General features: G+C 32.7%; 1 protein-coding gene and 1 long non-coding RNA gene across 2 annotated transcripts in view; both read left to right on the top strand.

Annotated features, from left to right (window-relative positions):
- Positions 1 to 764, top strand: part of LOC134680735 (probable serine racemase) — a 47,288-nt gene extending 46,524 nt beyond the window's left edge. The window contains exon 9 of the mRNA XM_063539945.1: positions 581 to 764. Within this exon, the coding sequence (XP_063396015.1) occupies positions 581 to 742 (162 nt within the window). The 3' untranslated portion in view covers positions 743 to 764. The remainder of the gene's footprint in view (positions 1 to 580) is intronic.
- A 12,539-nt stretch (positions 765 to 13,303) lies between these two features.
- LOC134681765 (uncharacterized) lies at positions 13,304 to 15,608 on the top strand. Its single transcript, XR_010100682.1, has 5 exons — positions 13,304 to 13,351; positions 13,616 to 13,643; positions 14,096 to 14,139; positions 14,735 to 14,871; positions 15,444 to 15,608. It is a non-coding gene; the product is annotated as an uncharacterized LOC134681765 (long non-coding RNA).
- Positions 15,609 to 16,715: the final 1,107 nt, after the last annotated feature.

The following is a 16,715-nucleotide window of genomic DNA, read 5'->3' as shown; positions in this document are numbered from 1 at the left end:
CGATTAAATCAGGATATATGTGTAACACATTAATATGTAATTATAGTCTTGACCACACAATGAAATATATTTCTTTAGATGCTAATTAGCCATCAGCTTAATAATCTATCTTACAAGACCGGTTCTCACAAGATTCAATTTAGAAGATATTGCTCTTGCAGTGTTTTTGTTGTGCATTATACATGTATGTCAAAACGTGTGTCTGTATAGCACACGGCCTTTCACATTTTACTAAGCGTCGATAATATGTAATTATCAATATAGATTGAAATGCTCTTTTTTTTTTAAAAAAGGATGTTTTCCTCATAGAATGGAATAATCAAAGTTGAAGTGGAAAAACTAATTACAAAATCTGATAAATTTTACTGCACCAGATACTCGTTTCATCAGTAAATGTCTCTGTAGTAATGCTCAAGGCCAATATATTTTAAAATCTAAAACTATTCAAAAAACTGTAAAATCCAAAAAGAACAAACATATAGTAATAACCAGGAAAGGAATCCGAGCTTTGCACGAGGAAGATATATTCCCTCATTTAATTTTTTGTGACATTTTAAAACTTTATTTTGTTTTATTAAAGTTGGTTTTAGAAGCGGCTTCTGGAGCAACAGTAGCTGCTGCCATGTCAGAAAAGTTAAGACAAATGGATCCTAGTATGAAGAAAATTGGCATTATAATATGTGGTGGAAACGTTGACATAGATAAACTACCATGGTTCCCGCAGAAGGAACTGAAGGGATAGCGAGCTTCAAAAATACGAGCAGTTTAAATTGTATAAATTAATACTATATGAATCAATAAAATATGCCTAATATACTTCTACATGATGTAGCTGTGTCATATCGAAAAAATAGCGACTAAGAATTTATATCAATATTAATGTTCTTATATTTCAAAATGAAATATTGTCACAAGACAACTTACAATAACTTATAAAAAGAAGATGTGGTATGATTGCCAATGAGACAACTATCCACAAAAGACCAAAATGACACAAAGATTAACTATTATAGGTCACCGTACGGCCTTCTACAATGAGCGTAGCCCATACCGGATATAGTCAGCTATAAAAGGCCCCGATAAGACAATGAAAAACAATTCAAGCGAAAAAACTAACGACTTAGTTGAACATTCACATGCATGATTTAAAATCTGTGTTTGAATTTATAAATTGTAGGTTTAGCATGTTTAATGTCTTCAAAAAAACTTACCTAATATTTTTTTAACACAAACTGCTTGTAATATGACAATAAGTCAAAAAAAAGATATATGAAGCTCTGTTTTTATCTTGACACATATACATGTATATAAAATAATTAAGAATAAACTTAAAAATCAAGGTAATTCCCTGAACATTTAAATTAACACGTAATTGATACTCACAAAAACTATAAGATACACAATATTGACTTTCTGTAAGACCTGGAGAACAGCATAAGACACAGCTTTGGATCGGATGTTCACACATATTGAAATGGAGCTCTCTGCTGTCTTATATTAGGTTCTACATTTCGTTTTTGCTAACTTGAAATTCGTTTACAGAATTTCATAGATACATTCAATTTGTTTTGGTTAGTAATGAAACATTAGGTTTGATATCAACTTCAAGAGCTAACTACGGTTAGCTTTCGGCTTCGATCCATAGAAATTGTGTGGCTTATGTTTGGATATTTTACATTCCATTATCAATTTCATATGTTTTCTGTAGACCGCCAACTGATTTTAATTATTTAAATAGCTATTTAAAAATTCGAATTCGCAGCTTAGAAAAGTTCATATTTTATGAAATCTTTGTTTTTGCTTTTTGAATGTTATATTTCAAAATTTAGAAAGAGACAGTTAAAAAACACAGTCACAAAATGTATACCTGACCTGAAGAACAAAGACATAGTCAACGAATTTCAATAACTACTAGAACACACCCGCGAAATCGCGGGCATTCAGAGCGTATTTGAAAGGATGTGAAGTGCTGTAGGAAGAATTCCCGACTGAATTCGAAAAACGAAATCCCGGATCCCGAAATGGTCAATCCTGAATTTTCGATCTTAATTTTTTTTTTATTTGTTCTCTATTAATTTTAATGACACGTGAATAATTTTAGCGCTTATCTGTTTATTATGGACATTCATAAAAGGGGGGTCGGGGCAGAGGCGGATTTAGGGGGCCCGGACCCTTTTCTGGAAAATAATTGGTTGCTTTTATAGGGAATCACTGGGGCATGACCGGAGCGGGCCCCACTTAGGCAGTCAACGGCCCCTGCGTATGAAAATTTCTGGATCCGCCACTGCGGAGGGGCCCTGCGCGGGTACGTTAAGGCTGTTTCAAATTATAATTCCTTTAAAATTCTATCAAATCGCTATTTATTCTAAATATTGCTGAAAATCGTTTTATTGGACATTCGAGGCATTCATATATGGGTGATATCAATTCAAAAGATTCTAAAATTTCATTTTTTTCTACTTTCACTTTCATGGGAATTTCCCCGTAGCTGTCACGTGACTTATTTGATATAAATAAATCTCTGCACCTTTAAATGATTTGCACAACCTTTTATCTTCATATTTATACAGTAAACTTTGGATGTATCAACTCTTTTCTTTATATATTTTCAGGAAATTGCTGGCGATAACAGTGCTGACAGCGTGAATGAATGTAAAAACGTAGTTTAATAGGCCGGAGGTTGAATTTCTACAAATTCTACACCTGTCAAGGATGATAATGTTCTACGACAAAATGAGACAACCAAGCGCCAGATGTGTTGCAATTGTCCAATAAATTCTGAAAAGATTGGTTATCTGTACAAGTATAGACGTTTCGGATAAAAGGTTGAACAGATCGAAAATAAAAAACTAGATAACATTTCCGACAAGGTCGTCATTGTTTACAAACGCTCGAGTGATCCAGGAGAAAGAGCAAAGGGAAATAATCGATAATAAAGTATTTTTGGCGCAAATTTTTCAAATTGTATTAACTATTACTAGTTCATTTTTCTCACTTATTAGTGTTCAATAAATATATAGAATATTAAAACATGGATAATTGTTGTTTATTGTTAATTATTAGCACTTATATTTATATAAAATAAAAAAGGGGGGAGGGAGCAGTTCTGTGTTTTATCTCAAGTATTTTGTACATCTCAGAATACCGTACACAGCAGACAAAAGTTTTAACTTACCTTATTAAAAACCATCACTCTTTTTTTAATTTCCAAACAAGAAGAAAAGTTGGCATTTGCTCATAAAATACTTTACTGTCCATGTCTTTGTCCATTGAAGGATCCCATAAATTGGTCCCATGGTAACATAAGAAAGAAAAAAAAACTCCTCACTATTAAAAATGCATTTTTTTCCATGTTTTTTTTTAATGTTATTTCATCAGTTATGTAGTCGAAATCTTTTTTTTGTTGGTTATTTTTTTCCTGAAATATTTCTTTATAAAATAATCTTTTTTCACTTTGAAAATCTCAATCCACACTTCTCATAATTTAAGAAAAATTATGTACAGCTTGCCATCATTTTATGAACACCCTGAAAATATTTATTTCATTTATTAACTTTCTTTTTCTGCATTACTGATCTTTACTGCATACCACTTCCTTTCCTGATTTTTCCTGATAAGAAGAATGAGTTAACAAGAATTTTTATCAATCTAGTTTATTAGACAACATCAATGGATACAACATGAAGCAAAAGTCATAGTAACAGTTATATTCAAGAACATTTTTCTATTTAATAATTATTTTTGACATTTACAATGAACATCTGCAATTTTGCAAAAGTGATTATTTCAAGGTCAACAAAAGATTCCACATCTATCAACTATTTCAATAACCCACATAGCAGATCGGAGCAAAATACTTTGACCCCTGTATATAATTCATCTTTATCACTGAAACAGCGCCATGAAAACTATTCTCTATTTATGCATAAATATCCATCTATGCAAATCAACAATTTTAAGTTATATTGTCAAAAAACAGCAAGGATTCAGGAGTATGTAACAAATGCAAAATACTATGAAAACAGAAATCAAGGTGGAGAAAGGGAGACATTTATTAACCATTTTAAATTAATTCAATGGTTGAAAATTTCTGAAACAGAACGCAAACAGCACAAACTAGAAAACTGTATGCCTTGTAACACCACACATATAGAAATTTCTAAAATTCATAAATCTGTCTCAGAGACGTCCATTCAAATCTTGAATTTAAGTGAACAGATAGTAGAAAATGTTTCATCTATATTACCAACTAGCACAGCAACAAAAGGTAAAAAGACAGCACAAGCTTTAATTAATGTCTTAAATCCATTGTTTGAAAACCAGTTCCAAAAATCTTTTGAAAAATCTGCTGCAGAAGCATTACATTTATCACCTATTGAGAAATCAGCTGATAAAAATAAAAAAGAACTAACTTTACTGAAGAAAAACAAAACCCAAATTATTGAAGCTATAAGTGTCAATGACAGAGATGTTGAGAATTTCCTAGCTTCAGGAAAGTCATTTAGACAACATGATCGAGAGAGAATGCATCTGTTCGAGAGCAAGGCGAATGCTGAGGAAGAAACCAAAAATAGACTGGAAAAGGAACAAAAGGGTCAAGTTGTCCTTAAGAAACATCATGGAAACTTTTCGAATTATACCTTTAACAAAGATGAGTTCCTTGTAGAGATTAAGTCTTTAATGGAAAAAGGTATTGTTAATTGGACAAGACTAGGGAAAAAATATGACGTCACAAACAAGATAACAGGAAACAAGCCCCAAAATGCTGGCCAAGTTTTATTTATGTTTGCCAAAGCAAATGGAATAGATATAATGTCTTTTAATAAACATAAAGCAGTTTTAGGCAGGGATATCTTAAGGAGGGTGAGAAGACCAAAGAAAAAGATAATGAAAAAATTATCTATTCCAACACCAAGATCATCAAAGAAATTTAAAGAAGTTATCAAACAAAAACTTGCTGATGGTACAATCTATCTTGGAAACCAAATTGCCCCGAAAACGGTTATTTCAAGTTGTATAAGTAAAGAGGGAAATCTGACGGAAAATAAAGTAATTGTTTACAGTCGAATCATTGGGTTACAAAAAATCATCTTAAGTGAATTATCCCGTCTTCAGAAATCAGGGATTTTGTTAGTACATACTGATGAATATTACGACACGTTGACAGAGGATAAGATAAGACAAAGATTACAATTTCTAGGGGAGGAAACGAGCGTTAGCTGTCAAGATATGAGACTGAAGTTAAAAAATATTGAGAGAACCTTCAAATTGAAAATGTGGCATGACCACTCTGATATTTTGAACCACTCCTTTGTCAATTTTATGACCACAATCATGTATGATACAGCCAATTTCATGACAGACAATGAATATCAAACACTAGCAAGGACAACATCATCAACCAATGTACAGTCTATTGTAGAGAAACCCCAGTTATACATACTTGGGAGATCAGGTAAATTGATAAATATATATATCTATATAACAATAATAACTTAAGTAATAATAAGTTATAACAAATGAAAAAACTAGGCTTGGAACAATATAAACAAGAATGTGTTCATAGTACAGGGATGCCCGACTTGCATGATCATTTTCTTTGTTCGGTTCACTTTGAAAAACTCCAATTTGGCATAAGAAATACCTCAACCAAAAACATTAACATGGTCGAACAGTTGCAAAAACCAGAAAACAGTGCCCATAAATGGGGCAAAAGGTTAACCAGAACTAAAAGGCCAAACAAATTAGTGAAGGAATCAATATTTAACAATTTCATAATATTAAGGAGTGGGTATCAATGAAACCTGTGACTCAATTCATATTCAAAATGTAGCAAAAGATATTCATAAAAAAAAGTATTAAAAAAATGTTTGAATGAAATTATCTCCCCTTATCAGGACAATAAAATGAAAACAGATAGCTATTATAAAGTCCACAAGATTTCTCTATTTCACAAAAAAAAAGTTGTCACTTTGCAATAACTATAATCCCATCTTCGCTAGCCAAGGGTTACGATCCACTCCCGCTCTCTTCACCCTTGGCGGATTGAGCCAACATTTGTGATAACAATGTTGCGCCATCTATCGGAAGATAAAAACCACACCCATTCCGAATACATTATTCTTGACCAATGGTAGCACTTGAGCTCTTCAATTTGGAGGTAAAAAAACGGTAGCGTCTAGATTCTACACACTTGGAAATCCGGAAATGAAAATTTACGTCAACATTCATGAATTTGTGCATGAAACATACTCACGAACTTTTATTGGTTGATTATAAACATTCTAGTTGTCACTGAATATCGTCGTGTGTTTAGGGATGTACAGACTTTTTGCACAAAAAACACGTGGTAATTGTTTACAAACACTTTCTACATTTACACGTGATCATGTTATGGGTGCTTTTTGATTGGATGCAGCGAGTTTCGACTGCAACCAATAAAAATCCTGACCTTGTGTCTCCGAAATGTTATCTCAATCCGCCAAGGGTGAAGAGAGCGGGAGTGGATCGTAACCCTTGGCTAGCGAAGATGCTATAATCCTTGCGTGCAAATAAAAATACAATGAACCAAATTGGAAGTTTGAGAAAAAAATCCATATGATCTTACATTTTTTTTAGTATTGTTGATATACTTTTTTCATACAAAATATACATATTTTCTTACAATTGCCAAATTAATATAACATATGGGTCTATACAACTATTGAATGGAAACCCTGATATCAAAACAGGCATTACATTTTTAAATACAAAAAAAAATAATTCCTAATGAATATAAAAAAACAAAATGCTTTCAATTCTTAAAATAAAATCTCACCAAGGATGTACTTGGGTGAAATTAAATAAATTAAGAATTTAAAATTGATACTTTTACCCAAAAGAGCATCAGATCAGGATCAGGATTAAAATGAGCTAAAATATTGAAAGCTCTTAAAATGTGGCGGTATAAGACAGACTCGGATTTTTACATTATTTGGGTCTAAAATCCAAAGAAAGAAAAACAATTGTCTGCTTAAATTTTGGAAAATAACTTTTATGAGCTATCAAGTCTTACATATATATATATATAAATATGAAAAAAATAATGTGTCTTATTTGGCAAAATAGTTTAGATAGTATTGTAGGGAAAACACCAAGGAGTCTTGAACATCTGAAACAGATTCAAAAACCTCACCCAAGTTCATCCTTAATACAATAAATTATTTATATAAAAAACAAAAACATTGTGCAGAAAAACATCATGTTTTTAGGTGTTTCTTTTCCTAATTTACTGACCTCTACAAACAATAATATAAATGAAATGCAAATTTCTTATAAACAACAACATTGCATGAATGCAACACCTTTAATAAATATTTCAATCTATTCATATGCGACCAAAGATATGTTTCAAAATTTACATGATTTATGAATTTTAAGGTATCAAAAACAGTTTACATACAATGCATTAAAGTTAATTTACACACCTTAGTTACATAGTCATGATAGTCATCAGTACAAATAAAGTGAAATACTTCTAATAATTTAAAAAATTACAATTTTTCATGTTGCAGCAAGCAAAGATATTGACCAGATAAGTTACACTGAACCAAGGATTGAAGACCTAAAACAATTGACAAACAAAATAAGGTACGGAGACGTCGATCTAGTTTTCAAACTTAGACTTTTCAGTGGTGATGGACCAGCCAGGCAATTTGAGGCAGGACAACAGAGAGGGGGAAACTATAGCTGTATTTGCGGTGTAGAAAGTAAAAGCCACATGAATTTGGAATGCTGCTATCAAATGACGCCCCTAGATCTTGAGGATAGAAGAAAACTTGTTGTTGAGGGTTCCTGCTGGAGGAAAATTAAGGACGGAATAATAAATCCATTTCAAAACTTAAAAAAGGAAGAATTAATTGATGAGCTTGAAGAAAGGGGGGTTGATACTTTTCATATGAATTTAAAGTCAAGATTACAGGAAGAGTTAACCTCAGTACTCCATGGAATATGTAGACCCCCTGCGTTACTAATGACACAACCCGATAAAACATCAACAGAAATGAATATTGAAGGCTATGAAGTAATGCCCTGTGAACCATTACATGATATATGTAACATCGTACAAAACATAATTACTGAACTTCCCCACCATGTAGAAAATAAAGAAACAAAAGCTGAATTAGAAAATTTTTGTTCAAAGACCATTGGGGTTAAAAATCAAATTAAGGGTTCTGACGCAAGGCATTTTGCTATACAACTAGCTCAATATGTATCAACTGAACAACAGCATAATAAAATTTCTGAAGATACAGTTAACCTTATTCAAGTATTAGTTGAAATAATCAACATTGCATACAGCTCAGAGGAGAAAAGATCACCACGGCAGATACTACGGTTGTATAACCTTACTTTTTTATTTGGAGTATTAACAAAATCTGTAATAGGAACACCAGTGAAAATAACCACCAGAAAACTGTACGGTTGCCATTTCCACAGTTTAGTTGTTCATTTACCAGAAGTGTACCGGATTATAAATACAAAATCAATTTTATGTGAACAGGAAGAACGATCATTTGGAAGCTTAAGGAGAATCGCGGAAACTACAACTAATAGGAAACCCGGTTGGATAATAGACAACACAATTATACGATACAATGCGCAACAGAAAAGTGATGATAGATGCGACTCATTTGCAAAGCAAGACTCAACCATCAGTCGTCAAGCTAAGCGTCTACCACACAGGAAAAATACAATCTTCACAAAGAAACTGCTATCAGGAAAATCATCAGTTGTCCAATCTCATTTGGCAAGAATAGCAGATTTCATTATCCCTGGTGATCAGATCTGGTGGCATTATGATGGTGAAAATGTTGTATTCCACGACAGCACTGATGAACCAAACTTCAGACTGGAGGGTCCTCCACTGTCAAATTACCGTTCAACGTCACTGAAAAAAGAAATAACTAGTGTAAATAGAATCTGGGAAAGCTGTATTGCATCAGTCAAATTACAGAAACTCATTGTACCAATACTAAGACTAAAAACTAGGGAGAATGGAAAGCTTGTTTTCCTTGACACACAGATCAGATCAGGTGTGTATAATTCTTTTATAAAATATAGAGTGCTTAAACATCAATTATGTATAAAGTATATAAAAAAATTGTTTACATAAATTGTAAAACTTGCTACATAATTGTCAAAAGTTAAAAATAGTAGACTGATGTCAAGAAAACCATGAGATATGAATATTGTTATTTGACATATTATTTAGAAAGATCACATCCTAAGGAACATATGTACCAAAAAGCTTCAAGCTGATATTGCTTAAACTCAACCATTTACCATTACCAAATAATTTAGCCAAATACAGGACTGTAAGGCAAAAAGAGCAGAGACTGGAAAACTTAAGTTTTTTAACATTTCCAATTTTTTTTTTATCACTTTCAAAGTTAGAAACCTTTGAGTCATGCTAATTAATTGGGTGGTTACTAGTAATATTTTGCAAAAACAGAACATCTTTCTTTTGAAAGAAGATTTTAAAAAACATGAATTCTCATTTTTTTCAGCAGCAGTAAAATCCGTTGCAAAAATTAGCAAAGAAAAAGCAATAATACCACCGAAGAAACCTAATGGTAAGCCAGATATACAAGAGTAATGATCAAAATGCTTTGAACTTTACAAGAATGTGACTACAACTTTATCAATATAAAAACCCTACATAAAATACTTTTAATTTTTACAGATGTAAAGGTTGAAAAATTGACTGATTAAAAAACAACCCCATGTTAACTGTTTAATTCATACCATTAATTGTTTGATTATTCCTTTTTATCAAAATTCTGCATTCTTGATGTCACATCAATAATATTCGCTACATATGTCCGCTGAAACATAAGGGTAAGCATTAGTAATTATAAAAAGCATATTTGGTAAAGTTCTTCAACACTGAACTAAGTAATAAACATGTTCTGTTGTTCATTCTTTTTATATCATGGGGCCCTGCACATGATCCCAATATCCCGGGCTTAAAAACATGTAATCCCGAGTTTCTGAATTTATTATACAAATTAAATATCTCCACATCCCGACTGAATTCTAAAAAAGAAATCCCGGATCCCGAAATGGTCAATCCTGAAATTTCGATCTTAAATTTTTTTTTTATTTGTTCTCTTTTAATTTTAATGACACGTGAATAATTTTACGCTTATCTGTATATTATGAACATTCATTAAAGGGGGGGGGGGGGGGGGGGTCAGGGCAGAGGCGGATTTAGGGGCCCGGCCCCCTTTTCTGGAAAATAATTGGTTGCTTATATAGGGAATCACTGAAGCATGACAGGAGCGGGCCCCTCTTAGGCAGTCAATGGGCCCCTGCGTATGAAAGTTTCTGGACCCGCCACTGCGGAGAGGCCCTGGTCCCAATATCCCGGGTTTAAAAACATGAAATCCCGAGGTTCTGAATTTATTATACAAATTAAATATCTCGACATCCCGAAATTCGAAAAAAGAAATCCCGGATCCCGAAATGGTCAATCCTGAAATTTCGATCTTAAAAACACCCGTTCCAGACGTCTCAAAAGTGTATTTTTTTTACAGTCAATTCTCAGTTTAATAATTGATCCACAGCGGTCATTGATATATTATTCAGACCCTTTCTATTAAATAAACCCTGTGAGTGCCGTGGATAGTAAACTTGACAATGATATCAGACAGAAAATACACTTTATTCGTAGTATATGTATTTGTTTCAAAGTAAAAAGAAAAACGCAAACGCACAAGGATAATAGATACGCTGAACGGTGCCCACTGGTCACCCTATAAATAGTACTCTTCTATGTAGTGATATTGTAGTTCTAAAAATAGAAAACTAAAAATAGACAATTCTTCTTTCCATTTAGCAATATACCGTAGACCGGAAAATATAGATAAGAGTGGTATGTATGCATTTAATTTATTGTATCAAACATTTAATATGATGGCAACATACACTATGTTTATATATATAAAGCTGCAACTATTAATCTTTTTGAACTGAAAATTTGCAATTGTTTCTGGTTAAATGGCTACTTAGGCATGATTGAACAAATCATTTTTTGTTTCATGATTACCTTACACACACATTTAATTGTGGTAATCTTAACCAGAAATGGGATTTGATAACCTCTGTTGGCCTCAATATGCTAGAATGGGATAACTTCTGGTCACCTTATTCATATTGGATTAGGTGACCTCTGGTCACCTTATGTAAATATTGGATTTGGTGACCTCTGGTCACCATATGTTAATATTGGATTTGGTTACCTATGGTCACCTTATGCAGATTTCAGATTTGGTTATCGCTGGTAATTAACATTTACATACAACTAGTTGATGTTTTTCATCTCATTTGAAGAAAGTTTGAGACAATCAAAGAAAGAGAGAAAAGAAGAAGAACAGGTTTGATATACAGTATGGGTTCAACAAATATAGAATATTATTACATCAAGTTTGATATATCTATATTTATATATTACTATCCTCATAAGATAGAAAATGTAGATAAGAGTGGTATGTATGCATTTACTTTATTGTATTAAACCTTTAATATGATGGAAACATACACAATGTTTATATAATGCTGCAACTATTATTCTTTTTGAACTTAAGAATTGCAATCGTTTCTGGTAAAATGGCCACTTAGGCTTTATTGAACAATTCATTTTTGTTTATTGATTACCTTACACAAATATTTGATTCAATTACATGTGGTCATCTTAACCAGAAATGGAAATTTATAACCTCTAGTGGCCTTAGCATGCTAGTAACCTCTGGTAACCCTAATCATCATTGGATTTTTTGTGACCTCTGGTTACCTTATGTCAATATTGGATTTGGTTACCTCTGGTCACCTTATTCAAATATAAGATTTGATGACCTCTGGTCACCTTATGTTTATTTTTGATTTGGTTACCTCTGGTCACCTTATTCATATGTTAGATTTGGTTATCTCTGGTCACCTTATGTTTATATTGGATTTTGTTATCTCTGGTCATCTTATGTTTATATTGAATTTGGTTATCTGTGGTCACCTACTTGTTTATATTGGATTTGGTTACCTCTGGTCACCTTATGGTAATATTAGATTTGGTTACCTCTGGTCACCTTATGTAAATATTAGATTTGGTGACCTCTGGTCACCTTATGTTAATATTAGATTTGGTAACTTCTGGTCACCTTATGTTTATATTGGATTGGTTACCTCTGTTCTCCTTATGTTTATATTAGATTTAGTTATTTCTGGTCACTTTATGTTTATTTTGGATTTTGTTATCTTTTGTCACCTTATGTTGATATTAGATTTGGTTACCTCTGGTCACCTTATGTCTATATTAGATTTGGTTACCTCTGGGCACCTTATGTTTATATTAGATTTGGTTACCTTTGGTCAACTTATGTTAATATTGGATTTGCTTATCTCTGGTCACCTTATGTTACTCTTAGATAAGATGACCTCTAGTCACCTCTGGTCACCTCTGGTCACCTTATGTAAATATTGGATTTGGTTACCTCTGGTCACCTTATGTTTATATTGGATTTGGTTACCTCTGGTCACCTTTTGTAAATATTAGATTTGGTTCCCTCTGGTCACCTTAGGTTAATATTAGATTTGGTGACGACTTATGGTCACCTTATGTTAATATTGGATTTGGTTATCTCTGGTCTCCTTATGTTTACATTGGATTTGGTTATCTCTGGTCACCTTATGTTTATATTGGAATTGGTTATCTCTGTTCAGCTTATGTTTATATTGAATTGGTTACCTCAGGTTACCTTATGTTTATATTAGATTTGGTTATTTCTGGTCACCTAATATTTATATTGGATTGGTTACCTCTGGTCATCTTATGTTTATATTAAATTTGTTTTTTTCTGGTCACCTTATGTTTATATTGGATTTGGTTAACTCTTGTCACCTTATGTTAATATTGAATTTGGTTACCTCTGGTCACCTTATGTTTATATTGGATTTGGTTACCTCTGGTTACCTTATGCTTATATTAGATTTGGTTACCTCTGGTCACCTAATGTTATAATTGAATTTGGTTACGTCTAGTCACCTTATGTTAATGTTAGATTTGTTAACCTCTGGTCACCTTATGTTAATATTGGATTAGGTAACCTCTGGTCACCTTATGTTAATATTGGATGAAGGTTACCTCTGGTCACCTTATGTTAATATTGGATTAGGGTTACCTCTGGTCACCTTATGCAGATTTCAGAGTTGGTTATCTCTGGTAATTTACATTTACATACAACCAGTTGATGTTTTTTTATATCATTTGTAGAAAGTTTGAGACAATCAAAGAAAGAGAAAAAAAGAAGAAGAACAGGTTTAATAGACATTTTGGGTTCAACAAGAATATATAATATTATTACATTAAGTTTGATATGCCTTAAAAACTTTACACAATGAACATTATCTTTCATGATCATCTGCAAACAAATCTTAGAAAAATCCTTGACCTTGCAAACATTGTCAAGATCATTGACAGTTGATAATTAAGTAAAATAATACTGATCCTCATAAGATACTTTCGGATAAATAAAACTGAATTTACTTATACATTTATCATATATTTATCTTCTTTTTTCAGAAGTCCTCAGAAAATGTAGATGAGAGCGGTATGCATGCATTTAATTCATGGTGACAAACCTTTAATATGATGGGAAAATGCACTATGCTTATATAATGCTGCAAATATAATTCTTTTTGAACTTAAATCTTGCAATCGTTTCTGGTAAAATGGCCACTTAGGCTTGATATAACAAATCATTGTTTGTTTCTTGATTACCTTACATAAATATTTAATTTGATTACATCTAAATCAGAAATGGGATTTGTTAACCGGTGGTGGCCTTAACATGCCAGAATGGGGTAACTTCTGGTCACCAAATTCATATATTGGATTTGGTGACATCTGGTTACCTTATGTTATTAGATTTGGTGACCTCTGACCACATTATGTAAATATTGGATTTGGTTACCTCTGGTCACGTTATGCTGATTTAAGATTTGGTTACCTCTGGTCATAAAAACATAAGTCAGGTAATGTTTTTTTTTTTATCATTTGTAGGAAATGTAAGACAATCGAAGAGCAGGAAAAAAGAACAAGAACAGGTTTGATATACATTACTGGTTCAGCAAGACTAAACTTTATTGTATATTAGTGAATACACTTGATTCTCAAAGAAAACAGTGTAAGTTGTTTAAAATACATAAATTGGTGATCTCGTGGTTTTTACAAAAATCATTTATAGAGTAGTAGGTAAGGAATGGTGAATGGGTCGAAAGGAACAATCAAACTGAAATTTGGAGAACAAACTGACAAAGCTGGGCAAAAAAAAAAAGAAAAAAAAGATTGAAATTCAAATTGCAATCATTATAATTCAAAATAGAAAAATTAAACTGAGGAACATAAACCCCACCAAAAACCAGGGTGGTCTCATGTTACTTAGAATGGTTAGCAAATCCAGCTCATTATGCGGTGCCCATAATATTTTTCATGCTTGATTTTAGGATCCCTTGGTATATTACTGTATCATTAGAAATCATATGTCTACTGTGAATCATATACATGTCGCTTTGCCAATCTGTAAAACATTTTTTTTAAGTTGTAAGAATATTCATAACGATGCTTAATATGTCTTATGACATGTATTGTTTTAGCTTGACTGCAAGAAAAGACCACAACTGTATTTCACTTCATTTTCAGGTGAAGTTGACTATCAAGTTAAACATGTTAAATACTTTAACCGAGACTCTTGTCGATAAAGAATCAACCAAAAAGGCTGTATGCCGAAAAATGAAAGTGATATCTGCCCCAAAAAAGGGTGACATTGAAAAAACTAAGTAAGTGTTTGAGGGGAATTCAATTGTTCAGATTTTACGAACATTGGATCTATAATGGCTACAAAGGCAATCGTCTTCTTGGCATCTTTATTACATACTAAGAGTTTAGAATAAAATACACAATAGAAAATGCAAACAACTAGATTAACATGAAATATATAAAACATACATTTTCCAAATACCATGATCATTATATTCCAATAAAGGTTGATTAATCATGCATTGTGAGCAGAGGTTACCAAAGCAAATATTTTTAAACGGTGACCGGAGGTTACTAAAATTAATATCTGTGTATGTTGACCAAAGGTAACCCCATTCCAAATCTGTAAAGGGTGACCAGAGGTAACTTAAATTAATATATGTATACGATGCCCGGAGGTAATCTCATTCAATAATATGAAAGGGTTACCAAATTCGAAATCTGTGTAAGGGGACCGGAGGGAAACACACAAACATAGCTAATATCTGTGTAGGGTGACCAGAGGTAACCACATTCAATATCTTTTTAGTTGACCAAAGATTTCATTATTTATGAATTGTAACCATAAGTAACATAAGCCAATTTGTTGTAGGGTGAACAAAAGTAACCATTTTCAATATATGTGTAGGATGACCAGAGGTAACCAAAGCCAATTTCTGTGTGGGTGACCAGAGGTTACCATGTTTAAAATATATGTAGGGCGACCAGAGGTAACCATAGTCAATATCTGTTTAGGGTGACCAGAGGTAATCATATTCAATATCTTTGTAAGGTGACACGAGGTAGCCTTATTCAATATCTGTGTAAGGTGACCATAGATAACCTTATTCAATATCTGTGTAGGGTGACCAGAGGTAACCATATTCACAATTTTGGTAGGGTGGCCAGAGGACACCATAGTCAATATATGTGTAGGGTGACCAGAGGTAACAATATTCAATATCTTTGTAGGGTGACAATAGCTAACCTCATTCAACATCTTGGTAGTGGGACCAGAGATTACCAAATTAAACATCTAAGTAGGGTAAATAAAGGTACCTAAATTCAATATTTATGCATGGTGTCTAAAGCAATTATTTTTTATCTGTGTATGGTGATCCAAGGTAACAACATTCCAAAAAGGCCAATTGCTATATATATTTGTTGACAACGGCAACATAATTAAATATATGTGTACAGCGACCAGAAGTTACTAGATAAATATATTTATTATAAAAGTAGCGCAAAAAGTGTGAATCGAGATAACCGATGCTAAACAAATTCATTTTTGGTAAATTGTAATCAAGGGTAACATAAGCCCATTGATGGAAGGTTGACCAAAGGTAACCATTTTCAATATCTTTGAATGATGACGAGAGGTAACCATAGCCAATATATGTGTGGGTAACAAGAGGTAACCATTTTCAAAATATGTGTAGGGTGACCAGCGGTAACCATTGTCAATATATGTGTAGGGTGACCAGAGGTAACCACATTCAATATCTTTTTAGGAGACCAAAGATAAACATATGCAATATCTTTGTAAGGTGACCAGAGGTAACCTCATTCAATATCTGTGTAGATTGACCAGAGGTAACCATATTCAAAATGTTGGTTGGGTGACCAGAGGTCACCATATTCAATATCTTTGTAGGGTGACCATACTCAATATATATAAAGAATGACCAGAGGTAATCACATTCGATATCTGTAATGGTTTATCAGAGGTTACCTTTTCCAATGTGTGTGAAGGTTGATCAGAGGTTACAACGTTCAATATATGAGTTGGGTGACCGAAGTTTACAAAATTAAATATAAGTAGGCTAAATATACGTAACCAAATTCAATATTGATGCACGGTGACTAGAGGTAACCAAATTTTATA

Source organism: Mytilus trossulus, chromosome 8 (assembly GCF_036588685.1).
Source record: "Mytilus trossulus isolate FHL-02 chromosome 8, PNRI_Mtr1.1.1.hap1, whole genome shotgun sequence".
NCBI classification, from domain to species: domain Eukaryota; kingdom Metazoa; phylum Mollusca; class Bivalvia; order Mytilida; family Mytilidae; genus Mytilus; species Mytilus trossulus.
This window is presented reverse-complemented; position numbering and strand designations above follow the sequence as displayed.